General features: G+C 38.3%; 1 protein-coding gene across 2 annotated transcripts in view; it reads left to right on the forward strand.

Annotated features, from left to right (window-relative positions):
- The window catches only part of HSPA4 (heat shock protein family A (Hsp70) member 4), a 48853-nt gene that overhangs the window by 16921 nt on the left and 4537 nt on the right, over positions 1-27395 (forward strand). The window contains exons 5-16 of one of the 2 annotated variants that reach the window (XM_068981346.1): positions 7754-7853; positions 8492-8625; positions 11352-11596; positions 15590-15666; positions 16867-17018; positions 17512-17618; positions 18221-18354; positions 19613-19794; positions 20840-20929; positions 24355-24507; positions 25380-25505; positions 26282-26389. In XM_068981346.1, the coding sequence (XP_068837447.1) occupies positions 7754-7853; positions 8492-8625; positions 11352-11596; positions 15590-15666; positions 16867-17018; positions 17512-17618; positions 18221-18354; positions 19613-19794; positions 20840-20929; positions 24355-24507; positions 25380-25505; positions 26282-26389 (1608 nt within the window). The remainder of the gene's footprint in view (positions 1-7753; positions 7854-8491; positions 8626-11351; positions 11597-15589; positions 15667-16866; positions 17019-17511; positions 17619-18220; positions 18355-19612; positions 19795-20839; positions 20930-24354; positions 24508-25379; positions 25506-26281; positions 26390-27395) is intronic. The other variant, XM_068981347.1, reaches the window with a different exon arrangement.

Below are 27395 nucleotides of genomic sequence, written 5' to 3' on the forward strand. Positions count from 1 at the left end.
TTTGCATTGCAGGCAGATTCTTTCATCATCTGAACCACCAGGGAAGCCCCATATATGTGTGTGTGTATGTGCGTATATATGTATTCCTTTCCATTATGAATTGTGACAGGATATTGAACATAGTTCCCTGTGCTGTACAGTAGAACTTTGTTGTTTATTGGCCTATTTTGTCTTAATTTTGGTGCACTGATTGGCAAAGCAAGTGGGCTTATTTCACCTCATAGTTTTTGTCTGATGGCGTTCTTGTTTCTTGGCTATCTAGTAAAATTGTACTGACTTTTGTCAGGAAGAACTGGATTATGGCCCATAATCCACATTTGGAGGACACACAGAAGAAGAATGCTACTTTCTTTAAAGAACTCAAATTCAGTACAGGCACTGTGTTTCTTAGATGGTTTCTGCTTTCCCCCAAATCTGTAGTGGACTTTCAGGTTTCAGTGGACATTTCCCCCACCTACTGTCCTAACTTGGATTCTGAATTTTGCTCTGTATTCAGTTCAGTTCAGTCGCTCAGTTGTGTCCGACTCTTTGCGACCCCATGAACCACAGCACGCCAGGCCTCCCTGCCCATCACCAACTCCGGAGTCCACCCAGACCCATGTCCATTGAGTCGGTGATGCCATCCAACCATCTCATCCTCTTTTGTCCCCTTCTCCTCCTGCCCTCAATCTTTCCCAGCATTAGGGTCTTTTCCAGTGAGTCAGCTCTTCACATCAGTGGGCCAAAGTATTGGAGTTTCAGTTTCAGCATCAGTCCTTCCAATGAACACCCAGGACTGATCTCCTTTAGGATGGACTGGTTGGATCTCCTTGTAGTCCAAGGGACTCTCAAGAGTCTTCTCCAACACCGCAGTTCAAAAACATCAATCCTTCGGCACTCAGCTTTCTTTATAGTCCAGCTCTCACATCCATGCATGACCACTGGAAAAACCGCAGCCTTGACTAGATAGACCTTTGTTGGCAAAGTAATATCTCTGCTTTTGAATATGCTATCTAGGTTGGTCATAACTTTCCTTCCAAAGAGTAAGCATCTTTTAATTTCATGGCTGCAATCACCATCTGCAGTGATTTTGGAGCCCAGAAAAATAAAGTCAGCCACTGTTTTCACTGTTTGCCCATCTATCTGCCATGAAGTGATGGGACCAGATGCCATGATCTTAGTTTTCTGAATGTTGAGTTTTAAGCCAACTTTTTCACTCTCCTCTTTCACTTTCATCAAAAGGCTCTTGAGTTCCTCTTTACTTTCTGCCATAAGGGTGGTGTCATCTGCATATCTGAGGTTATTGATATTTCTCCTGGCAATCTTGATTCCAGCTTGTGCTTCCTCCAGCCCCACGTTTCTTGTGATGTACTCTGCATATAAGGTAAATAAGCAGGGTGACAAAATTTGCTCTGTATAGAGGTAAATTTTATGTAAAATGGCAAGACTGCCTGAGATGCTTTTCCAGCTTTTGGGATCAAGTTAAAAGGTGATGGATTAAGTAATGTTTTGCGGGTCCTTGAGAATTTTGGTGATTTGCTTGGAGAGTTTACAAGACTCAGAATAAAGCCATATTCATGGCTAAGATTTATCATAGTGAAAGGATGCAAAGCGGAATCAGTAAAGGGAAATGGTATGGGGAGAAGATCTGGAGGAAACCAGCTAAAAGATTCCAAGAGTCCCCATCTATTGGAGTTAGACCAGAAGTGCTTAATTCCTCCAACAACAAGTTGTAACAACACATGTGAAATACTATACACCAGCGAAGTTCTGCCTGAGGCTCAGTCCAGGATTTCTGTTGGAGGTCATTCACAAAGACATGCTATACCTTGGATGTACCAAAATGCGAGAATTCCAGAAGGAAATTTAAGTATAAAAACATAAGCTACGTAGTATAAGCAGTTTAGGCACAGTGAAGCACTGCAATGATTCAGGGAAATCTTTCTGTCGCTTTAGGGGACTACTTACTCAGCTTCTGGATTCAGGAAGGGCCGGCCTTGCCATCGGGCCTGTCTCAGGATAGTGGCTTCTGACCTCTGTGTGAGCTTTCTTCTGTGCAGCCGCTGCTCTAGATGTTGGTGCTGTTTTGTTCTATTTGTAAACTGATGATTGTTTAATATAAGCTTTATATTTTGGGAAACATGGTAATAGCCCTCGTGTTCGAATCAAATCACACATATAAAAGGGTGTATGGGAAGCTTTAACACCTCTGCTACCTAGTAAGTAGATTTTCTTTGCCAGAGATGACTAGTTTTACCGTTTTGTTACAGATCTTTTCAGAGGTTTTTATTTACCCAATCAAGTAAGTACAGGTCCTTCTTTACTTTTATTTTTCTTTTAATAAATTTTCGACGGTTTACCTTATTTGTTCCATAGCATTAGAGAGGTGCTTCGTTCCATGTAGTGGAGCAGAATGTCCCAGTTTATGCATGTACCATAATCTATTAATACTTAAGTATAGTCTCTTTTTTTGGGGGGATTTCCCTGGTGGCTCAGCTGGTAATGAATTCTCCTACAACAGAGGAAACCCTGGTTCGGTTCCTGGGTCAGGAAGATCCCCTGGAGAAGGGATAGGCTACCTACTCCAGTATTCACGGGCTTTCCTGGTGGCTCAGATGGTAAAGAATCTGCCTGCAATGCAGGGGACCTGGCTTTGATCCCTGGGTTGGGAAAATCCCTTGGAGAAGGGCATGGCAACCCACTCCAGTATTCTTGCCTAGACAGTTCCCATGGACAGAGGAGCCTGGTGGGCCAGAGTCCATGGAGTTGAAAAGTCGGATAGGACTGAGCGACTAAACACACAACACAGCACAGTCTCTTTTTGTTGGACATCTCGGTTACTTCCAGATTTTGTCTCTTTAATTGCAAAGAATACTACAGTGAGTAAAAGTTGGACAAATATATTTTGCTCTTACATGATCAGTTTGTAGGTTATAGGCTAACTTCCTAGAAGTGCAGTTGCTGGGCCTGAGGATACATGTTTTAAAATTTAACAACTATTGTTTAATTGCCCTTGAGAGAACTTGTACTAATTTATATTTAGGTCAGCAATGCATAAGAGGGCTTGTTTGACCACAGCCTCATCAGCTCAGCTTATTGGCATGTCAAATAATTCTGATCGATGAATAATGGTAGCAAAGTATGTGCGATTTTGATATTTTACTTTTTAGGTAAACTTGAATGTTTTAGAATTTATAAACCATTTTGTATTTCACTTTTTGTGAAATATTCCTATCCTTTCCTCATCTTATTTTGAATTTATGGTCTTCAGTTTTTTAGAAAACATTTTTTAAAATCCTTTTCTCCACTGCATTTTTAAAACTTAACTAAAAAAAAAATTGTTTATTTTTGGCCGTGCTAGGTCTTTGTTGCTGCACAAGCTTTTCTCTAGTTGCTGCAAGAGGGGCTGCTGTCTAGTTGTAGTGTGTGGGCTTCTCATTGTGGGTTCCTCTTCTGTGACAGAGCACGTGGGCTTCATTGGTTACAACTCCAGGGCTCTAGAGCACAGGCTGAATAGCTGTGGCCCACAGGCTTAGTTGCTCGGTGGCATGTGTGATCCTCCCGGATCAGGCATCGAACCTGCGTCTCCTGTGTTGGCAGGCAGATTCTTTATTACGGAGCTACCAGGGAAGCGTGGTCTTCATTTTGATTTGTAGTTCTTCAAATATTAGAGAGATTAGCTCATTTTGCTATTTTATAATGTGAGTTGCAAATATTTTCCCTCATTAGGTTATTAGAATTTTTTAATGAATCAAATGTTTCAGTTCTGCTCTCCCTTTTCCTTCCCTAGCAAAACATTCTCTTTATCTTAGCAAATGTTCTCATTTGGCACCTGATTGACATCAAACCAAAGACATCAGTCCAACAGACGTGGGCTGTGATCCCTTGTAAACTTAACATTTGTAGGTCTCAGTGCCTATGAGCATTAGAACACCTGCCCCTCCTTCTGATCCCTTGTGTGTGAGCTCAGTCACGCCCGACTCTAGCCTGCCAGGCCTCTCTGTCCATGGAATTTTCCAGGGAAGAATACTGGAGTGGGTTGCAGTTTCCCCCTTCAGGGGACCTTCCTGACCCAGGGATCAAACCTGCATCTCCTGTGTTGGAAGGCAAATACCTAACCACTATGCCACCTGGAAAGCCCTTCTTCTTATCCCTTTGTTGTTCAGTCACTAAGTTGTGTCTGTCTCTTTGCAAGCCCATGGACTGCAGCACACAAGGCTTCCCTGTCCTTCAGCATCTCCCCGAGCTTGCTCAAACTCATGTCCATTGAGTCAGTGACACCATCCAGCCATCTCATCCTCTGTCACTGCCTTCTGCTCCTGCCCTCAATCTTTCCGAGCATCAAGGTCTTTTCCAGTGGGTTGGCTCTTTCCACTAGGTGGCCAAAGTATTGGAGTTTCATCATCAGTCTTTCCAATGACTTTTCTTTAAGATTGACTGGTTTGATCTCCTTGCTGTCCAAGGGACTCTCAAGAGTCTTCTCTAGTACCACCATTGGAAAGCATCAATCCTTCAGCACTCAGCCTTCTTTATAGTTCAACTCTCACATCCATACATGACTACTGGAAAAACCATAGCTTTGACTGTATGGACCTTTGTTGGCAGAGTTATGTCCCTGCTTCTTATTACGCTGTCTAAGTTTGTCAGTAGCTTTTCTTCCCAAGGAGCAAGTGTCTTTTAATTTCATGATTGCAGTCACCATCTGTAGTGATTTTGGAGGCCAAGAAAATAAAATCTGCAACTATTTCTACTTTTTACCCATTTGTTTGCCATGAAGTGATAGGACTAGATGCCATGATCTTATTTTTTTGAATGTTGAGTTTTTAAGCCAGCTTTTTCATTCTCTTCTTTGACCACTCATCAAGAAGCTGTTTAGTTCCTCTTCGCTTTCTGTCGTTAAAGTGGTATCATCTGCATAACTGAGGTTGTTTATATTTCTCCTGGGAATCTTGATTCCAGGTTGTGATTCATCCAACCTGACATGTCACATAATGTACTCCGCATGTAAGTTAAATAAGCAGAGAGACAATATACAGCCTTGATGTACTTCTTTCTCAGTTTTGAACCAGTCTATTGTTCCATGTCTGGTTCTAACTATTGCTTCTTGACGTGCATACAGATTTCTCAGGAGACAGGTAAGGTGGTCTAGTATTTCCATCTCTTTTTTTTGACAGTTTGTTGTGATCCACACAGTCCAAGGCTTTAGTGTAATCAATGAAGCAGCAGTAGATGTTTTTCTGAAATTCCATTGCTTTATCTGTGATCCAACGGATACTGGCAATTTGATCTCTGGTTCCTGTGTCTTTTCTAAATCCTGGTTGTACCTCTGGAAGTTCTTGGTTCATGTATTGTTGAAGCCTAGTTTGAAGGATTTTGAGCATGACCTTGCTAGCATGTGAAATGAGCACAATTGTATGGTGGTTTAAAGATTCTTTGGCATTGCCCTTCTTTGGGATTGGAATGAAAACTGACCTTTTTCAGTCCTGTGGCCACTGCTGAGTTTTCCAAATTTGCTGGCGTATTGAGTGCAGCACTTTTAACAGCATCCTGTTGTGGAATTAGAAATAGCTTAACTGGAATTCCATCACTCCACTAGCTTTGTTCATCATAATGCTTCCTAAGGTTCACTTAACTTCATATTCCAGGCTGTCTGGCTCTAGGTGAGTGATCATGCCATCGTGGTTATCCAGGTCATTAAGACCTTTTCTGTACACTTCTGTGTATTCTTGCCACCTCCTCTTAATCTCTTCTACTTTTGTTAGGTCCTTGCCGTTTCTGTCCTTTATTGTGCCCATCTTTGCATCAAATGTTCTCTTGGTGTCTCCAGTTTTCTTGAAAAGATCTGTCTGGTCCTAAATCTGTCTTAGGTGTGCTAACAGTGCTGGCCACAAGGTGGTGGAAGAGTCATGGCACTGCAGTCTCCTGAGATTGGAAGCCAAGTAGTGCCTTGAAAGCAAGTGAAAAGTTCTTTTTTCTTAGGCGACAGGACTCCAGATAGGGTCCCAATCACGGTTACTCAACATACTGTGGCTGGGTTGGAATGACGATAAGGGCCATCCTCCCCAGTAGCACAAGGGAGGATTCACAAGCTAGTTTATACTTTTTTAAAAAGAGATCGAGTGTCAAGGAAGTCTCGTCTCAGGGGATGGGACAGAGAACTCACAGGTTGGCTCTGCTGGCCAGGGGAAACACTAATTCCAGCTTAGCAGCCTTTGTACGACGAGTCCTTTCCCAGATCCATGAAAATACTCAGAGATCATCAGACCATTTTACTTACGTGCAGTTTTCAACTGTCAGAGGAGGTCAGGACTGTCTGGCCTGGGGCTTTTACTAGGATCTGAATTCAGGACTAGCTATTCAAAGCGTGAAATAAGAGGGAATGCATTTTAAGGATCAAGGCTGCTCTTTGTATCCCTGCTGAGGGAATAATTTTAGACATGATAGGTATAGAGAAAAGTGGGCACTGGGCAGGGTACAAGCCAACTTTGAGGCCCAGGCTTCTTCAGTGGTATGGTGGAAGTGGGACCTCAGCCTGGGGTCCGGCTTATCCTCTGCAAGGCTGGTTGCCTCAGCAGGTGCAGCTCATGAGCAACTTCAGGAGAATGAAGATGTGAGACATGATCAGGTCAAATCAGAGCTCTTAAGTCTGCTCTACCAGCTTCTGGCACAATATCATCTTGAACTTGAATTGTGTATACCCAGAAAAGGCTGAGGAGAAGGCAATGGCAAGCCACACCAGTACTCTTGCCTAGAAAATCCCATGGATTGGAGGAGCCTGGTAGGCCGCAGTCCATGGGGTCGCTCCGAGTCAGACACGACTGAGCGACTTGACTTTCACTTTTCACTTTCATGCATTGGAGAAGGAAATGGCAACCCACTCCAGTGTTCTTGTCTGGAGAATCCCAGGGACGGGGTCGCACAGAGTCGGACACGACTGAAGCAACTTAGCAGCAGCAGCAGAAAAGGCTGAGCACAGCCAGCCACTTCTCTCTGTCCTGAAAGAGGTGCATGGAGATGATAGTGGGGAAGTAGGTGCCAAGCTTGTGAGCAGTGAAGAAGGGCACAAACATGTTTAGCCAGGAGAAGCTTGGAGCCTGGCTGTAATCACACAGGGCCAGTAGCGCACAAAACACCCAGCAAGTGCACAAAGGTCTCAGCTTCCAGAGCAAGAAAAGCATCATGCAGGTTGAGTGAACTAGGGTCCAGCTGAGTGTCCCACACACTGGGCTGTGCCCCGACTCCCATGGGCCTCGCTGATGCCCGGTGTTGTTGCTGCCAGGCGAGTGAGAGGTAGTGAGCCGTCCTGCTTGCTGTTGCCCTTGGCCCCAGTGCCACTGATTTCCCAGCCACATCTTGGGACCCAGCACTGGCCACCAGAGGATGCTCATCTTGACCTGCTGGTTCTTTTGGGTTTTGTGTTATATTTAGAAAATCCCTTCTTTTTTTCCCCCTTCTTTCTTTGACAGTAAAGATTCCCTTTTATTCTGATACTCATGATTTTTAAAAAACATTTACATCTTTGGTTTGAGATATATTTTGGTATTTGGTGTTTAGTAGGGATACAAGTTTACTTTATTTTCTAGATGGCTGTGCATTTGTCCCAAGACTATAGAGTAGCCCCGATAAGCTGTACTGGTTTGAAAGATTTCCTTGATCATATACAGAGTAAATAGCTGTAGCTATTTGAGGGCATTTCTGGATTTTACTGTTTTTTTGACAGGTATATTTTAAATCAGGAATCTCCATAATGGTAAATTTAAAAATTCTTTCATAGGTTCCTTGTTTCTATACTGATGCAGAAAGACGATCAGTGATGGATGCAACACAGATTGCTGGTCTCAATTGTCTGCGGTTAATGAATGAAACTACTGCAGGTGAGTGTTAACTGAAATTTTTTTTTACTTGCTCAATCTCAAAGGTTGTGAAATCTTAAAACCCTAGGGTTTCTTATTCCATATTTTACTTGGAGCCCTTACCAGTATTTTTGGGTACTCTGTCACATATGAAGAGTTTACTTGACAAGTACTTTTTCTGTATCTTCATAGCACTTCGATATGTAATTGCATGCTTTTTTGGAAAGGAAGTGCATTTATTACATGTTTGGAGCATTGCTTTGGTTTAAATATTAGGTTTTTCTCCCAACTTGTGGGCTGATAGAGTCAGAGGGCTGGGGTTTATAAAGCAAGATCTCAGGAGGCAGAATATATGGGAATGTTGAGAAATGGAACAAGGGAATATGGGGGAAAATGTTTGGGAAAGTGGGAGAAAGTGGTTTTGGAAAAAATTGCCACAGTTGCTAGAACTGGAAATTGGAAACATTAAGGAAGCCAAAGTGAAATGGATGTCAACGTATATCTCTTTGAAGTCAGTGTTATTCTTGAATAAACCATGCAGAGCTTATAAGGATTTTGAATCTTTTTTTGTAGCTGTAAATATATTTTTCCTATGTAAATGAATTTTAATTTTACTACAAAAATGATAACGTTATGTTTATTTTTGTATTATTGTGTAGTTGCTCTTGCATATGGAATCTATAAACAAGATCTTCCTGCCTTAGAAGAGAAACCAAGAAATGTAGTTTTTGTAGACATGGGGCATTCTTCTTATCAAGTTTCTGTATGTGCATTTAATAGAGGAAAACTTAAAGTAAGTATGTTTTTCCCAGGAGACTGCATTACAGATGTATGATAATTAGGAATTCATGAGAGGCAACTTAAAGTAGTTGGTTATGGAGTTGTGTTTCGGGGCTTCCCTGGTGGTCCGGTGGGTAAGAATCGTCCTGCCAATGCAGGGGATATGGGTTTGCTCTCTGGTCCAGGAATATGGCACGTGCTGCTGAGCAGTGAAGCCTGTGTGCCACAACTTTTGACCCTGTGCTCTGGAGCCCTTGGGCTGCGACTGTCGAGCCTGTGTGCCACAAGTACTGCATCTCGTATACCTGGAGCCTGTGCTCTGCAGCACGAGAAGCCCCTGTAGCTAAAGGAAGCCCGCTAGAGAGAGCGGTGATGGCCTGCCTCAGCCATAAATAAGTATATCTCAAAGAAGTTTGTTTCACTAGTGGAAACTTGGTATGAGCCATCTGAACTAGAAATTAGTTGTGTAGGGGTGGGGTGGAAGTTGGAGGCCCAAAGTAATTTTTGAGGTGTTGACAAGATAATGAAGCAAAGAGCATAGAACTTGAGGAAAAAGTCCTTAGATTCCTGAGCCTGTTTTTTTTTGTCTGTAATGTGGGGAAAATAATGCTTGCTTTGCAGGGTTACTAGGGGGAGTCTTTTAACGTATAGTCCCTTCAGATGTCTTACAGCGAGGATTAAGGGATGATAAAGGTATTCTCTTAAGGTTTTGAATGTTCTGGGAACAGGGTGGAGTGACTAGAACGTGTCTGGTCAAAAGAAACCAGCCTAGGAGTTCTACTCTAGATGTCTAGAGATGATAGAGCTCTGGAGAAAGCAGTTTTGTACACAGAGAAGTCTAGTAATGTTAATGGCAAAGAGGGACCGGAGGGTGATGCTGGTCACAGTTTAAAAAAGCTTTTTTAGTATGTATATACACTTCCTTTATTAGTCTCTTTATTAAAATAAAATTTATGTAGAGTGAAAGGTACAGATTTTAGGTGTTCAGTGAGTTAAAAAAATTTTAATTGAAGTGTAGTTGATTTATTTATTACAATGTTGTGTTAATTTCAGGTATTACAGCATAGTGATTCACTTGTACATATATTGATAAATTCTTTTTCAGATTCTTTTTTCCTTATAGGGAAAATTACAGAATTGCAGAATACTGAGTGTAGTTCCCTGTGCTATACAGTAGGTCCTTATTGGTTCTCTAGTTTATTTATAGTAGTGTTAATCCCATCTTCCTAATTTATCACTCCCCCTCACCTTCCTGTGGTTAACCTTGGTAACCATAAGTTTGTTTCCTATGTCTGTGGGTCACAGTCAGATTTGATAGTATTTGCTAGTTCCTCAGTACATAAAATCAATTTTCTAGCTTGGTGATTTTATCTAGAATGTACTTAAAAACCAAGGATAATCTGCATATTTCCTTTAATACTTTGGTTCTGTATCAGGGTTTTTGCTGCCGGCTCTAAATTGGCTTTCTGCTCCCCCAACTTGGGGGTTGGTCCAATGGAACTACCTATCCCAGAATAAATATTTGTTAGATTTGAAGGGTATTTTGAGTTTCTCTTTGTTACAGTCCTTTGTTTCTTTGAAAAATGGACTTGCTTCTGCTTTATATTCTGATTTGTTCCCTTTTTTTTTTTTTTTTAATATAAAGCAGCTCTTGGGGATGGTTGGGAAATAAGAGGATCATGATTTTTATAGATACAAATGATGGACCAAGTGTTATTCTCAGAGTTTAAGCTTTACTTTTATCCATAATAGGATTATTTCTAAATCCCAGTTTAGACTCTCACCTTTTTAGACAGCAGGTATTGGCTATAATTTAGCCTTGTCTTTGAGTCAGAGTGATGTGTGTTAGTATTTGCTTCACTATCAGCTGTCACTTGTCACTTTTCCAATTACAGTTTAAATTTTAACTATCAAAATACTTACTCTAGAATCATGCCAAATTTGGAAACATATATATATGAAGGAAAGACATTCATGATCTTACTGCAGTTTGATATATTTCATTCTAGTCATTTATGAAAACAAAATTGGAATTACACAGAACTGTACTCAGTTCTGTGTTTTTCTCTTTTCTTTCTTTCATGAGATCACTCACTAAGAAAAAGTTCCTGAGGCTATTTAACATTCTTTGAAGAAATGGTTTTGAGGATGTTGGACATTACTTACTTAGCCAGTTTTCTATTATTGAATCTGATTAGATCTAGTTTGCTTCTGCTTTCCTTTAGAAATTTAGAAAAGGATAACCCAACCTAATTGTAGTCTTCTATGTTGAATAGAAACAGATTACTGTGAGTTAAGGCTTTAGCATATTTTCTGGTGGTAAATTGCGTGGATCTAAATAAGCCTTTGGTGTTATTTGCAGTTTTGTGGTAGAGATAAGACTAGAACTGTATATGACATGTTAGTGTATTGGCTCTTGGATTATAATTATTGTTTGGAGCCAGATTGGTATAGTGGGAAAGGCATAGGTTTTGAAATTGAGATTGGGTTTCGAATTCTACTTCTACCACTTAATATCTTTGTGACCTAATAGATTGTCTGATCTGTCTAGATCTGTAAATTGAGGGTTATGATGTCTCATTTCATAGTGGTTGTAACCTTAAGTGACATATGCACGTTGTCTTGTTTCGACCTTAATGTCCCTTACCACCTTTTTATTACAGTTTACCAGTTAAATATATGTCATGATAAAATTTTAAATTGGTTAGTTTTTTAACTAATTATCATCTTTTCCCAAAGGTTCTGGCCACTGCATTTGACACAACACTGGGAGGCAGAAAATTTGATGAGGTGCTAGTAAATCATTTTTGTGAAGAGTTTGGAAAGAAATACAAGCTAGACATAAAGTCCAAAATCCGTGCATTATTACGACTGTCTCAGGAGTGTGAGAAACTCAAGAAATTGATGAGCGCAAATGCTTCAGACCTTCCTTTGAGCATCGAATGTTTTATGAATGATGTTGATGTTTCTGGAACTATGAATAGGTAACCATATTAATATTTTGCCAGTAAACTGAACTGTGGGTGTTTCTGTATATTAGCCTTAATTATCTAATTGTTGAAGTTATCATGACTGTTACAACTTCAGATTTTGTTGGTAAAAATTAGAGGCCATTCAGGATCTTGCCTTTAATGTGAAGGTTGGGTTTGATTATTCAAATAAATTCAACTAATTGGTTTGTTCTGGTTAATTGGATGTTCCAAGAAATCGGCAGTTCTTTGACATGTGCCTGTGTTAAACGTGAGTCACTAGTTTTCATAAATTCAGGACAGAGTGCTTTAATGCAGAATTATATGGAATTTGCTTTAGTCATTGATTCAGAAATTGTGTTTTTGAGTAATTCAGTATCACTTGAGACAACAGGTCTCTTTGTATAACATGATAAGGATTCTGGGTAATTTGATGTTTCAGGATTATCCTCAGAAACACCCAGAATGTTTCTGTTGCCAGGTCAGGTTGCTTGGATGTTTTTCAGGATGTGAACTCTACTTACTGGTAGAATTGAAAGAAGACTAACGGAGTGTTTGGGAAAGTGTGGCCTGAGCCATGCTCAGAATATTGAGATGGGCATCAGAATTGCTTCCAGTCTACCAGAATTAGATTACTGTGCCTAGTAACCAGATTGTAGTCACCTTTTTCTTCTACTTGAAGTGATGGTTTTCATTTTTTTTTTCATTAAACTGTAGCTTTCTTGTGTTTGTATAATGTATTAGGTGGAATCCTACACTATATGTTTGGCTTCTTTTGTGTCTGGGTTCTTTAACTTAATGTTTTTAAGTTCATCCATGTTGTATATGTTTGTACCTCGTTGCTTTCTATGGCAAGCAATATTCCATTTGTGTGGGAATATTACATTTTATTTATCCATTTGTCAGTTACTGGACATCTGTGTTTCCACCTTTTAGCTTTTGTGATGAGCGCTTTATAAAAATTCACCGCAAGTTGTTTGAGTATCTTGTTTTCAGTTCTTTTGGGTATGTAACCAGGAGTGGAATTGTTTGGTCATGTGGTAATTATATACTTAGATTTTTGTGGAATCACCAAACTATTTTCAGTGTGTCCAGTGCATCTCTAGTGGAAGTGCTCACTTCCCTCCTAAAAGCTCAGAAATACTTATTTCACGTAAGAATGAGTAAAATACTGAGTTACCATATGATTCAGCATTTCCACTCTTAGGTTTATATCCAAGAGAACTGAAAACATATTTACACAAAAATTTATACACAAATGTTCATAACAGCACTATTTATAATACCCCCCAAATGGAAACAGCCCAGATTCCCATCAACTGATAAACTAGATAAACAAAATGCAACTGATAAACAAAATATGATACGTCCATATAATAGAATATTCTTTGGCAATTAAAAAACTGTTGTATAGATGTGTAGTATAGCATGAATGAACCTTGAAAAGTTTATGCTAGAGGAAAGAAATAAGTTAAAATTACTACATTTTGTCTAATTCTATTTATATGAAATGTCCAAAATGAGTGGTTGCCTAAGGCTAGGGTTTTGGTGGAGTTGGAAGAATAATGTTAATAGTGGTAAAAATACTCTTTTAGGGTCATGATAATGTTTTAAAATTGATAGTGGTGATGCTTGCACAGTTCTGAAGCCATTGAATTGTGCACTTTAAATATGACACTTTTTGTGTCATTTCTATTGTATATGAATTTAAATTTCAGTAAAACTTTATAAAAAGGAACGACCTCTGCCACTGCCACTGCTGTCTTTCTAGAATGCTCTGTGTACTTCACTTTCTATGTTTTTATACGGACATTTTCAAATATGCAGCAAAGGTGGAAGAATTTCACAGTGAACACTCTTCGCCTCCGCTTCGGCTCTACCGATAGTGTTAACTGCTTGGTTTTTCACCTACCCATTGGTCTGTCCGTCCTTCTGCCTACCCATCAGTTTTATCTTTTGATGCATCTCAAAGCCATCTTTCTAGACACTTTTAAGTAGGCGTATTAACCAGAGTTTAATGTTTGTAGTTTCTGGTATACTTTACATAAAGACATGCTCAAGTTTTAAGTGTCATTTGGTGAGTTTTGACGGTTGCGTGCATCCTGCAAACCACTACTCCATCATTTTAGAAGTTTTCTCAGGCCTCCATCCTCCAGGGCAGCCACTGATAAGGTCTTTTATTCTGAGGGGCATAGATTACGCTTACCTTTTCTAGAAGGATGAGTGAAATCATACAATATTTTGTCTTTTGTGTGAGACTTCTTTGGTCAGCATGAGACTGAGATTCATTTAGTTCAGCAGTGCCCAGCTGTTTCAGCAACAGGGCCTGGTTTTGTGGAAGACCATTTTTCCACAGATGTTGGGGGTAGGGAAGATGGGAATGTCCTGGATGATTCAAGAGCATTACATTTATTATGCTGCTGCTGATCTGACAGGAGGTGGAGCTCAGGTAGTAATGCGTGTGATGGGGAACGACTGCAAATACAGATGAAGCTTGCCCTCCAGTCACTTCTGGTTGTGTGGCCTGGTTCCTAACAGGCCAAGGACCAGTGCTGGTCTATGGCCCGGGCTTTGGACCTCTGACTTAGCTGTTGCATATATCATCTGTTCTTGTGTATTGCTGCCTAGTATGACACTGTAGACTTAACATTTTCTCCTATTGCTGGACTCTTTTAACTCTTTCACTTTTTTGATATTAGGAGCAAAACTGTCATTTTAAACTTGATTTTGGTTGCTACACATCCTCATCAATATTGGTATTAGTGATCTTGAATTTTTGCCATTCTGGTGGGTGCATTCTATACCTCTACTGTTTTTCTTTTTTTGAGATGTAATTCGTAAAAGTTAACACATTTATAATTCAGTGGGTTTTAATGTATTCACAGAATTGTGCAACCATTACCATGACCGAGTTTTAGAATATTTTCATCACCTCATAAAGAAACTCTAGATGAACTATCATTCTGTGAAAAGACATGGGAAAATCTTAAATGTATATTTCTAATCAGTAGTAGTCAGTCTAAAAAGGCTGTATGATTCCAACTATATGACATTCTAGAAATATTTGACATTGTATATGACATTCTATATGATAATGATATGACATTCTAGAAGAGAGAAAACTGGAGACAATAAAAAGATCAGTGGTTAGAGGGTCAGTGGAAGGGAGGGATGAATAGAGTATGAAAGATTTTTAGAGTAGTGAAACTATTCAGTACAGTACGGTAATGGTGAATACTTGCACCATTTGTCAAATTATGTAGAACCTTAATTTATACTACCATGTATCCGTATTGGCTCATCAGTTGTTAGAGATGCTAATAGGGAAACTGAGTTGGGAGTAAGAGGTGTATGGGAATTCTCTACTTTCTGTTTATTTCTTTGTAAACCTAAAACCAGTCTAAAAAATAAAGCATTAATTAAAGGGAAAAATATCTCCTTACCCAGTAACTTGTCTTTCCCCATTTGTTCTTCTTGTCCTTAGCCCTAGGCAGTCATTAATCTTTGTCTCTTTGGTTTTAGTTCTGATAGTTTCATATAAATGGGGTCAGTCATATAATACGTCTTCTTTGTGATTGGCTTTATTTTACCTAGCATAATGTTTTCAAAGTTCATTGACGTTTCAGCGTGTTATCAGTCATTTTTATTATTTTCATCTCTTTTTGCTGAATACAGTTAATGGATATTAGGGTTTTTCACACTTTTTTGCCTCTTGTGAATGATATTGGTGTGACCATTCATGTGTGGAGTTTCGTGTAGTCGCATGTTTTCAGTTGTGGAGAAACACCTAGAGTGGCATCGCTGGGTCATATGGGAGCACCATGTTTGATATGTTGAGGAATTGCTAAAGTCTTCCAAAGTGGCTGTAACATTTTATATTCCTGCCAAGAATGTATATGAGGTCCAGTTTCTCTGCATCTTTGCCAGCGCTTGTTATGTCTGATTATAGGTATTTATTCTATATAAGAGTGGACTGTGACTTGACCTGTTTTTTTTTTTTTTTAATAGAGGCAAATTTCTGGAGATGTGTGATGATCTCTTAGCTAGAGTGGAGCCACCACTTCGTAGTGTTTTGGAACAGGCCAGTAAGTATTTTTGTGATTAAATTGTTCATCTTGGGCTGTTTGGAGAATGTTAACTCTCCCCACCCCCCCATCCCCAGTTCTACCAGTGTTTGTTGTATGAACTACTTCAATGCTATATTAAACTTCTTTTTACCAATATCTCCCCCCTGCAGTGCCTCCAGTAGTGTCTGGGAAAGTCTTAATAGTTTTCCCTGGAAACATAATTCAGACAGATTCAAAGATGGGTTTAATGTCTCAGGTATTTCATGGTGGTAAAAATTATCTTAAGCAATGTTGCTGTGGTAGTTTTGTAGGACTTTCTGTCAGTGAATCTCGTTGACTAAGAAGGGGGAGGATACGATAACCACATACTTAATCTCAGGGTAAAAGGTAGAAGTTTGATTTAGGAATATATTACCGTTGTTTCCCAAATTTTTGACAGACCTTTTCCTAGAGTCCACTCTCGTACTCTGATCTTGACATAAGGCTCAGATATGAAAATGGAGGGATTTTGACAGATGCATGTTCCTTTCATACTGGTACAGCCCATTTCTTTAAATAGCCCTTCTCAACAGATTGTCACTCAGCAGATTGTTGTATAAAATGTGAGCAGGAAACCAAGTGGTGTTAAGAGGTATTTTATGAATGACAGCAGAGCCTTGGGTAGTAGCCTCTTTCCTTCTGTTATGAGGAGACTGAACCTGTGTTATAATCTGAGCCAGCAGAGCCCTGAGGTCCCTCGGCTGATACTCTCAGACTGCGTCCTGAAGTCTATTTAGTCTTAGTCCACACAGGCCTGTCAGGCTGGGTCAGACAGAACTTCCTTACCACTTTGTGTCAGCCCTTTTATTTTCTTTATGGCTAGCTTAACTGTTGGTATTTTAACACTTATTTGTGTGAGTCTGTCTGAGATTGCAGGACTTAGGCACTATAGGACTTTAGATATTCTTCACCCTCACCTCTTAAATCTCAGTACTGTTGTGCCACCCTGCCCTCATTATTTTGAGCATTAAAATATAACTACTTGTTTCCAAATGGCACACACTTTTGTGTGTGTATATATGTTACTGTGGAGGGGATGAAGAGTGGTGGTGGGTTTTCTTACATATTTGTGAATTATTTTGTGGTGATACGATGTTATATTGCTCTTTTATTTCATTGTAAAACATGAATTGAAAGATTCTTTTAATCTAAATGTCTATTCTAATTGTTTTTAAATAGAGTTAAAGAAAGAAGATATTTATGCAGTGGAGATAGTTGGTGGTGCAACACGAATCCCTGCAGTGAAAGAGAAGATCAGCAAATTTTTTGGTAAAGAAATTAGTACGACACTAAATGCCGATGAAGCTGTTACTCGAGGCTGTGCATTGCAGGTGAGCTTGCTTTCTTTCACAGGTAGCCACTGACAGATCATTGAAGCAGTACAGCAGTGGTTAATGTATCCAGCTAGTCTGAGACTAGCTGCTTGATTTTAAGGTCTAAGATTCTGAAACATTTGTTTTAAAATTGGTACTAGAGGTGGCATTCATAAATGGAATTGTTTGTACTATATAACGTGTAATAAGATGAAAGAATTAACTAGAAACATAAGTAGGCCTGAAATACTACTAGAATTTGGCATATTTGTTACATGAAGTAGTGTTATACATCAGTTAAATAAAGGTTGAGATTAATGGAAAAATAATAGGGAATAGCTAGATTAATAGGTGATTTGACAAATGATAGACACTTGTAAAACCACTTATTTAGATACTGCTAAGTTATTAATGTAAGTAGATGCTCTTCTGAAGTCATTTTTCTTATAGGTCTTATAATAGTTCATAATGCCTGTTTGCCAAATGGAATTTTTAAAAATTCTTATTCTAGTGTGCAATCTTATCGCCTGCTTTCAAAGTCAGAGAATTTTCTATCACTGATGTAGTTCCATATCCAATATCTCTGAGATGGAATTCTCCAGCTGAAGAAGGGTCAAGGTAATGTTTTTTAATGATTTTTGTACTTAACAAGTTAAGTCTTGGTAAATACTCTGTTTCAGCTTACACAAATCTCTTATGTTATAGTGCATGAAGCAAAGTGATTATTTATTTTACTCATCAGAATAAGTTTGTGTCCTTACTAGTTTTGTTTCTTTGATCCTGCTGAAATAATTGGTGCCTTTTATGTGCCGTGGTGGCTCAGACGGTGAAGAGTCTGTCTGCAGTGCGAGAGACCTGTGTTCGATCCCTGGGTCAGGAAGATCCTCTGGAGAAGGAAATGGCAACCCACTCCAGTATTCTTTCCTGGAGAATCCCATGGACGAAGGAGCCTGACAGGCTACAGTCCATTGGCTGCAAAGAGTTGGACACGACTTCACTTTCACTTTTACCTTAGTGTGTCGAATTGTGTATGTGTGTTTAAAACTGATACTGTATATACATACACTTACATTTTTTGTTTTTCTTGGGAACTCTTACGAACTGGAAATGCCAGTTGAGAGGAGTAACTGGAGTTGTACAATAATTACAAAACTAGAATACCTGGGTAAAAGTGTTAGAAATGTCCTAAATTTGTTGTTTGTCTTTTTTCCTCCATTCAGTGACTGTGAAGTCTTTTCAAAAAATCATGCTGCTCCTTTCTCTAAAGTACTCACATTTTATAGAAAGGAACCTTTCACTCTTGAGGCTTATTATAGCTCTCCTCAAGATTTGCCTTATCCAGATCCTGCTATAGGTAAGTAAAGAGTTGGGAATTTAAAAAAATTGTGTACTTGGGAGAATGGGAATAGCGAAACAAGTATAATATGCTGAAATTTGAGTATTTTAAATCACATGCACAAAAAGCTTTTCAGAATGGGAACGGCAAAGTGAGTATAATATACTGAAATTTGAGTACTTTAAATCACATGCACAAAGAAACCTTTCAGTCTTATTATCAGGTTCAGAACCAGCAGGATGGTCATTATTTAATTGGATCTCCTACTGTGGACTGAAGTTCTTTTTTTTTTTTTTTTAAGATTTTTAAAATTAATTTTAATCAGTTAAAAAATGTTTTGGCTGCACCATGTGGCTTATGAGATCTTAGTTCCCTGACCAGGAATCAAACCTGTGCCCTTGGCAGTGAAAGCATGGAGTCCTGACCATTGGACCACCAAGGAATTCCCCTAGGCTGCAGTTCTTGGTTAATGCACATTATTGTTATACTTTGTGCATAATGTGATGCTGGTTACTGAAAGTATTCAGTTCTGACCCTAACATAGAGTTAGGTGTACACAGAAAAATTATTAGCAGGTTGTGATAATCAGTATCATAGGCTATGGAACCATGTTGTCTTCATTCTTCATTGGCTATGAGAAACTTAGTATCTGGAAATAATACCAGTTGAGGAGAGAGAATCTAGAGTTAATGATAGTTACAGAACTAGAGTACATGCGTAAAGTATTAGGAGTATCCTGAATGGCATTTAGAAGCTTAGAAAGTTAACCTACTGTGTTTTCCTCACTTGTAAAACAGAAATAAACATGATAATTAATAGTTTACAGAGTTTTATGAAATTAAAAACATGAGCAAAATGCTAGTATAGTAACTGAATCTAGAAATGGCAGTTTCTTAATAAGTGACAAAGAATATGGAATCTTTGGGGTTTTCAGTAGATGAAAATGTGACAGATCTGTCTTAGGAATTTACTCTGCAGTAGCATATAAAGATGAATTGGGATAAGGGACTGGAGGGAAGGACATGTTTAAAGAGTTAGGCGATAACTTGAGTTCTTAATTGGGAGAAGATGATTAAAAGTTTTGTTATATGGGAAAGAAGGAGGAGAAATCTGATGACGTATTAAGATTCTAAGAGTGCCCGCCTTGCTTATTTGAAGTATCATGCTACGACCTTTCACTGAGAAATGGACATAACCTGGCAGTATGTGCATATATTTGTGTTTGAATTCATCCTCTTAGGTTATGTGTTCTTTTTTGTCTCTCATATGTCCTTAGCTCAGTTCTCAGTTCAGAAAGTCACTCCTCAGTCTGATGGCTCCAGTTCAAAAGTGAAAGTCAAGGTTCGAGTAAATGTCCATGGCATTTTCAGTGTGTCCAGTGCATCTCTAGTGGAAGTGCACAAGTTTGAGGAAAATGAGGAACCGATGGAAACAGATCAGAATGCAAAGGAGGAAGAGGTAATCTAGACAATTTTATACCATTTTAGGCCATTTATAATGGCTCAGAGGTGACACTTGTCTAGAAATTCTAGCAAATAGGGTGACAGCTGCTGAGAGTAGGTTTGCATGCATACCTCGTCATGTGTGAACTAGAACAAAGTCTTTATACGGAATTTGTATAGAAATGGGACATAGTTGGTTTCCTCCTTGAGACCATGCACTTGTCAATTTGAGTTATTCTTGATTCTTTTGTGATTACTGGAGAATGCTGAGTCTCAGTTGATTATTTCCATAGGTAGCATAGAATTCACACTCATTTATTGGAGTCATGCACTGGGCCTTGTCCTTATTGTGTTTAAAAGTCAAGGCTTTATAATATAAACTGCGCATGTTTAGGTCTCATCCCCACAAATTTTGTTCAAGTTGGTCTAGGCTACGGCCCAGGTGTTTGTTTTAAAAACCTCCAAGGCTATTATAATATGCCGAAGGCATTGAAAGCTAGTGTGATTCAAGGTCTCTACAAACGTCTTTATTATTGGCAGGCATTGTTCTTTAATCACTTCTAACAGAATTTTCAAGGTGTCTACTTTCCCTACTGCATACAATGGTTGTACTTTTGAGGATGAAATGTCTGATTTTAAAAGCTACAATAAGAAGTTTAGACTTTTGAGAGAAATGTGTTCATGAGGAAGCAAGGACAAACTCATGCTCTCTTCAAGTTTTATTGTGTTAGATATTGCCACACTATGTACTTTGGGCAAGTACATATTGCCACACTGAGTACTGCTATGGCTTTATAATATAGTTCTGTAACCACTCTTGTTTATATGAGGGCAGGCAAATGTTATCTCCATTGTACAGATGTAACAGATCCAGAGAGGAAAACTTTTGTGTTCTAAGTATAACACATATGTCATAGCTGGAATTAGAGTCTGGTTTGTCTGATTGCTGGTAATTAGCAGGAATTTCATATCCTGTGATTTTTGCCAATGTGTCGTGAAAGTTGCTTTAGTCTTTTGCTAGTATTTCCTCGTTTCAGAATTCGATATGACCTATTTTTCAGAAGATGCAAGTGGACCAGGAGGAGCCACATGTTGAAGAGCAACAGCAGCAGACACCAGCAGAAAATAGGGTGGAGTCTGAAGAAATGGAGGTATAAATTGTATTTTACAGTGTGATTTGCTGTCTTTTTACACTCATGGTTTTGACCTGACATATTATGTCTTGGAAGGGGATTATATTAGAAATCTTCATTGCTTTGAACAGTCCATTTTTTTTGGTGTTGAAATAGAATTTATTTAGAATAGTTTTTGTTTAAAAAATTCCCCAAATTTAAAAGTGGCGTTCAGCACATATCCAGACTGCCTTAACAGCCTTTAGAAATATTAAAATTGTAAACATTAATGAACACTCTGAGTCTTCCTTAAATAATATATGACAAGTTCCAGTCTAGTACTCTTAAAGGCAAAGTTATATCAGTTCTCATAATTTTGACATGTTGTAGTTTTTATAATTTAAGAGATCAATGTAACATTCCCCTAAGGAGCTGTTTATAACACTGTGTACCAGGAAGAGAGAGAATACAGAGGTCTTTCAGTTCTGCCTTGCGTAGAGATAAAACTCAATAATAACTCCACAATACTTAAAAGCCTTTCATAAAAAAATGTAACAACTTTCTGCTTTAGTTTGCGCAAAGCCAGAAAACTGATCTCTAAATTTGAAGCTTTACGCCCCTGTGCCTCAAATTCTGAGATGCTCTTTTGATTTACACCAGTTTTACATGAGGCTGATTGTCCCATTTAAGAATGGTCTGAGTATTGTGATTTTCTTTTTTAAGATAAATACTCAACTGGAAAATCCCTGGGCAAGGCCTTACCAATCAGTATTTTAATATTGAAAACAAGCGTTTCAGTTCAGTTCAGTCGCTCAGTCATGTCTGACTCTTTGCGACCCCATAAATCACAGCACGCCAGGCCTCCCTGTTCAGTTTAACACAATATAAATTCGCTTAGGCCTTGAAGCTTTTAAGTTCCTTTCAGACCAAAAGCTCTCAGTGCAGTGGGGTGAGATTGAGAGCTGTGTGGTGGACCTTATTTCCTACCGTGATAAAACTAGATTTCTTCAGATCTTGTGGCTCTGTCCTGTCAGTGTAGTTTCAGTCTTACTACTTACTGTTGCAGTTTTCCAGCTAATTTATAACAGACTTAACTATTGACAAGTTAACCTAATACAAAAGAAATCGAAAGGAGAAAATTTCAAATCATTTGCTTGAGATTACAGGACTGTATTATTGTTGAAATGTCTGTCTCAAGCAGTGTGACTGTTAGCAGTGAGCCTTGGGGTCCTCAGGAAGTCTGTGGGAAATAAAAGACCTTGTAAACTTGGCTAAGGTTGTACAGTCCCACTCATGAGACTGTGCTGCTATCCCCTCTCTGCCTGCGTATTTGAAGTCTTAAAGCAAGATTTTGTAGTGTGTTTGGCAAGATGGTCTTTGTTTTTTTTTTTGTTTTTTTAAATTTTACTTTACAGTGCAAGATGGTCTTTGAACTTTAGTCTGGATGGCATGTGGGAGGAAAGCACTCAGAAGCCCTAGTTTGACTAGCTTAGTGATTGGTTCATGCTGATTTCTGAATGGCTGTTACTAATAGTCATCTTACCCATAACTTACTCTTTACTAGTAGTGAAACATGATTTTTTCAAATTTTGTCAACTCTTCTGAAACTTATGTTTACGTTGAAATACTGTTCTAAATAATAATATATTGAAATGAATGTGTAACATTTTTGGGTCTGTTACAACCTGTTCTTTAACTTTTGAGTTTTCATGTTTAAATTTTGTCATCAGCATTGAAAACAGCTTTTCTTACAAATTATTTATGACATTGCAGGGTATAATCTCACCTTCTAAGGTATTTCTGATTGTGGCGTTTAAAAAAGTTTGGCCGAGCCTTTAGGAGGCTCAAGGCTGGTACCCATTTTCATGTCGGTAACTTTGCAAATAATTGTAAAAAGAGAAAATAATGGACAGAGGAAGTAATGCTCACAGATGCTTTAGTGTTTTGTAGGCCTTTTTGGAGGTAAACCTGTTGCCTAGGTTGAGGGCAGCAGTGGGGAAGGGAAATACCTATTTTTCTTTGTTCTTGAAGGTGGGGGAGGAGAAGGGAATGAGGTGGGCCTGACCTTTCCCTCTCCCCCAATCAGGCCTTAGAGGTGTGGGAAGTTTCATGGAGTTATTTAGGTTCCTTTCGTGAGGTGGCTTGGGAACTGACACCTTTTATAGTATTGTTTCTAAAGGAAATAAAATGATAACATAAATTTCAGCTCTGATGTAAGATTTGGACAGGAGGTGGGGAAATGACTTTGAAATCTTGCCTTATGTCATAGAGAAGATTATATTCCAGATTATTTGAAAGTTACAGATGAAGAATTAAAAACAGCTGGAATGGGACTTCCCTGATGGTCCAGTGGTTAAAAATTTATCTGCCAGTGCAGACATGGGTTTGATCTCTGGTTCAGGAGGATTCGATATGCCACAGATCACACAGCTAAGCTTGTGCCCCACAACTACTGAGCTTGCTGCTCTGTAGTAAGAGAACCACCTCAGTGAGAAGCCTTGCACCACAGCTAGAGAAAGCCTGTGTGTAGCAGCAGTGAAGGCCCAGCCCAGCCAAAAATAAATAAATATTAAAAAAAAATCTCAAATGAATATTTTTCTAATCTGTGAATCATCAGGGACTTTGAAAATGTGAAAGCAGTGAAAGTAATCACAAAGGGAAAGATGGATGGGTTAAAAAAGCTCGTGTAGACTAATAAAAGATTAGAAAAAATCTAGAAGAGTCAATCACTGGGGTAAAAACCCACGAAGATCCCAAGAGCATGGTGAATGGAATATGACTAGGCAATTTGGAGGAGTAAATAAGCCTTATAAATGTGTAAGAAAAGGTTATTGCCCCAATGAAAATAATAGATCACGGCAAATGAATTCCTTTTTGTGGCCAGGGTACAGCCAAATGGACTCCCTTACTCCTTGTGAGAATCGAAATAGCTACGGATACTCTGGAAGTCATCTTATTGCTGTATTTCTGAGCCTTAAAAATTTCATTACCCTCTCCCTACTAATTTCTTACGCACGTTTGTATGTTTAGATAAGAGTGGAAGAAAATTAGAGAATATTTAATTGTAATGGTATGTTGATGGTGGGGTGATGGGAGTTTGTTTCTGTGTGTGTGTGTGTGTATATATATATGTATGTATATAAGTGTATATGTGTGTACAGATGAGTAGTATTAAGTATAATCACACTGTGGTACGGTCAGTCTCCAGAACTTCTTTCATCTGTCCAACCAAAATTACCTGTGAAATAATAATTCCCATTTCCTCTATTCGTTCTTCCCCCATCCTCTGGGAACCACCATTACTTTTTATCTCTATGGATTTGACTATTCATATATTTCTAACTTTCCAGATATTATAAGAGAACAAACTTAAGTTAGTAAAAAAGCAAAACCAGCCTTTGAAACGTGACCCATTTGGAAGCTGGAGTCTGTATGTGTGTACTTAATGATTTCTCTTATTTTAGACCTCTCAAGCTGGATCAAAAGACAAAAAGATGGACCAACCACCTCAAGCCAAGAAGGCAAAAGTGAAGACCAGTACTGTGGACCTGCCAATTGAGAATCAGCTCTTATGGCAGATAGACAGAGAGATGCTCAACTTATACATTGAAAATGAGGTGGTTATTTTAAGTCTGCTAGAGCAATAAGCTACAACATTAATGTGACCATAGTGTTCGAATGCTGTGTCTAGTGACCTTTATGCATTGTGTGGGGTTTGGGAACAATTGAACGTTTTGGGGTATTGGAGGACAAGTTTAATAGATCCCAAGATATATCATCAAAATTGTTTTATGGTGATACGTCTATTGCTAAAAACTCTCTTATGAAACCTTTTGACATTTCGGGGAGGTATCATTCATGTTTTTGGGTATGTGAGTTTGGTTGTTCACTAGAGATTGGGATGTTTGAGGCCAGGGTCAGGGAAGTTGATCAGTGGGAGAACTCAGAGTAGCTTTAATGTTTTGTTTATTAGTTTCTTTCCCTGTTACCAGTCAGTATGTAACTCTGCTTATGGTGAGTGATGCATTGTTTGGGACCTTGGGGCACAATTATTCAATTAATTGTTGTCTGTGAGGTTTCTTATGATAGGTACATTGGGTCTTAGAATAGTTTTATCGAACCTTTAGCATCTATACTATATGAATAATTTTTATTTTTCCTGGGTATGTAATACAAGCAGGTTATACCCACCTTGTGACAGTGAGCTAATAGTTTCTTTCAGTTCTTGTCCTAGCATTTTCCTTATTTTTACTTTTGAGTTTCAACATCTTGCTATTTATTCTGTTGCTCTGTTTCCCTAAGCATACCTACGAAACTGTCACTTGATCGTCATAATTTACTGAAGACTAATGCTTCCAGCTCTTTTCTCGGATGATTTGCAGAACTAAGGATTTTGGGAAGAAGGCTTCTCTTAACCTTTATTACTATATTGCTTAACAGTTAAGAGGAAATTGTCTCAGTTTTTTGAATGTCTGACTACTGTTCACAGGGTAAGATGATCATGCAGGATAAACTAGAGAAAGAGAGGAATGATGCTAAGAATGCAGTAGAAGAATATGTGTACGAAATGAGAGACAAGCTGAGTGGTGAATATGAGAAGTTTGTGAGTGAAGATGTAAGTATGTGCCGCAGTGTGTCTGCTCATTTTGTGTCTTCTGGGAGGATCCTTAAATGTACTTACAAGTGATGTTTTGCATCTGTAGGTATACAGTAAAATGATTAAAAATATTTTTGGGGGGCAGTTTTATATATATATATATATATATATATATAAATATAGAATTGGTGGAGTGTTTCCTAAAGGTTAGTCTTTGTGCATCACTTTTTTTCGGTGTGTCACTTTTTGATACACTTGCATGCTATTATTTACCTAGTATTTTTCTTTACGAAAAAGCTCACTTTTCTGCTGATGCTGATTTTAACTCACTTGTTAGAAAAAGATTTAGGTATAATTGACATATCATTTTAGTTGTTTCAGATGTACAGCATAGTGATTAGATGTTTCTATACGTTGTGAAATGATTTCCATCATAAGTCTAAACATCTATCACTACACATACTTAATTTTTGAACTTTTAAGATTTATTCTCTCAGTAGCTTTCAACACAGTGTTATTTACTATTAACTCACTTATTTTTAAACGTAATTTTTAATTCTGAAATTTTCAAACATATCCAAATGTCTCCTACAGTGGAGAAAACACTGTAATAAACCCCCTTGTACCTATAAAGCAAAATAAGATTGTGTCAGTCTTGTTTCCTATATCCCCATCTACCCACTACCTCATGTTTTAAAGAAAATCCAGATGTATCATTGTCTGTGACTGTTTTCTTTATTCTTGAATCGACTAATTTTTGATGGACTTAATTGCATTGTTTCCTTCATCTCTAGGACCGTAACAATTTTACCTTGAAACTAGAAGATACTGAAAATTGGTTGTATGAGGATGGAGAAGACCAGCCAAAGCAAGTTTACGTTGATAAATTGGCTGAATTAAAAGTAAGTGATTCTTGAAAGCAAAATGTTGTACTTTGCATGGAGAATACCTCAAAATTGTAATTCTCATGTTAAATGAAGGCAGGCTGAAAGTGATTGAAAAGCTATACTTTTTATCATTTAGTTTCACTATCTTTTTTTTTTTTAACTTGATAATAACAAAACAATTTTTCTGAAAATTGAGTTCAGACTTAAAATGTTTTACTGAATTGGAGCTTGAGTGTGTTCTTAATGTCAAGAAATTAAAAGACTAACAAGATGTATTCTGTCCTCTAACAGGCAGTGGCAATGTAGTTGGAGCAGGGCTGTGTATATACAGCTTCAATTCTCAATAGAGTAGAAGTGACTGGTTTTTTATGTAAAGAAGTGATAGTTACACTTTAGAGTTAAAAAGTCCAAAGAATTATTTAAAAAGTTGAGGCCTCTTGTTTGGAAAAAGATGCAAGTACACAAGAACTTTTTCCATTTCTCTGGTTACTTAGTTTCTTGTTAAACTGTTCCATTGCTGACTAACCTTTGGAATGAAATTGCTCAAGGACAGTAAGTACATGCAGTTTCCTGTCATTCTGGCAAGAATGTTGAGAGTCTCCAGTGAGCTCCTGCTCATTGAGTTTTTTAATTTACTTTTTTTTTTTTTTATGGGACCTGTCTAACACATGGAAGGAGACAGAATAATAGCTTCAACTATTATCAGCTTACGTCCAGTTTTGTTCCATTTCTGGTCCTTTCCACTTCCAGTTATTTTTAAGCAAGTCTCTTAGGTTATATTTAACCCCAGAATACATCAATGTGTATTTAAAATAAAATATAACCTTATGCTGTACCATTATCACATGTATAAAAATTCCTTAACATCACTATTAATATCACCATATGTTCAGTCAGTTTTGAGGTTCCAGTTGTTTCATAAATTATTTTTTAGCTTCTTTGACTCAGGATCCAAATAGAGCCCATACATTGTGTTGATGCTTCTCTTAAATCTGTATCCATAGTTCTCCTTCCGTCAGTT

Source organism: Capricornis sumatraensis, chromosome 9, assembly GCF_032405125.1.
Source record: "Capricornis sumatraensis isolate serow.1 chromosome 9, serow.2, whole genome shotgun sequence".
NCBI classification, from domain to species: domain Eukaryota; kingdom Metazoa; phylum Chordata; class Mammalia; order Artiodactyla; family Bovidae; genus Capricornis; species Capricornis sumatraensis.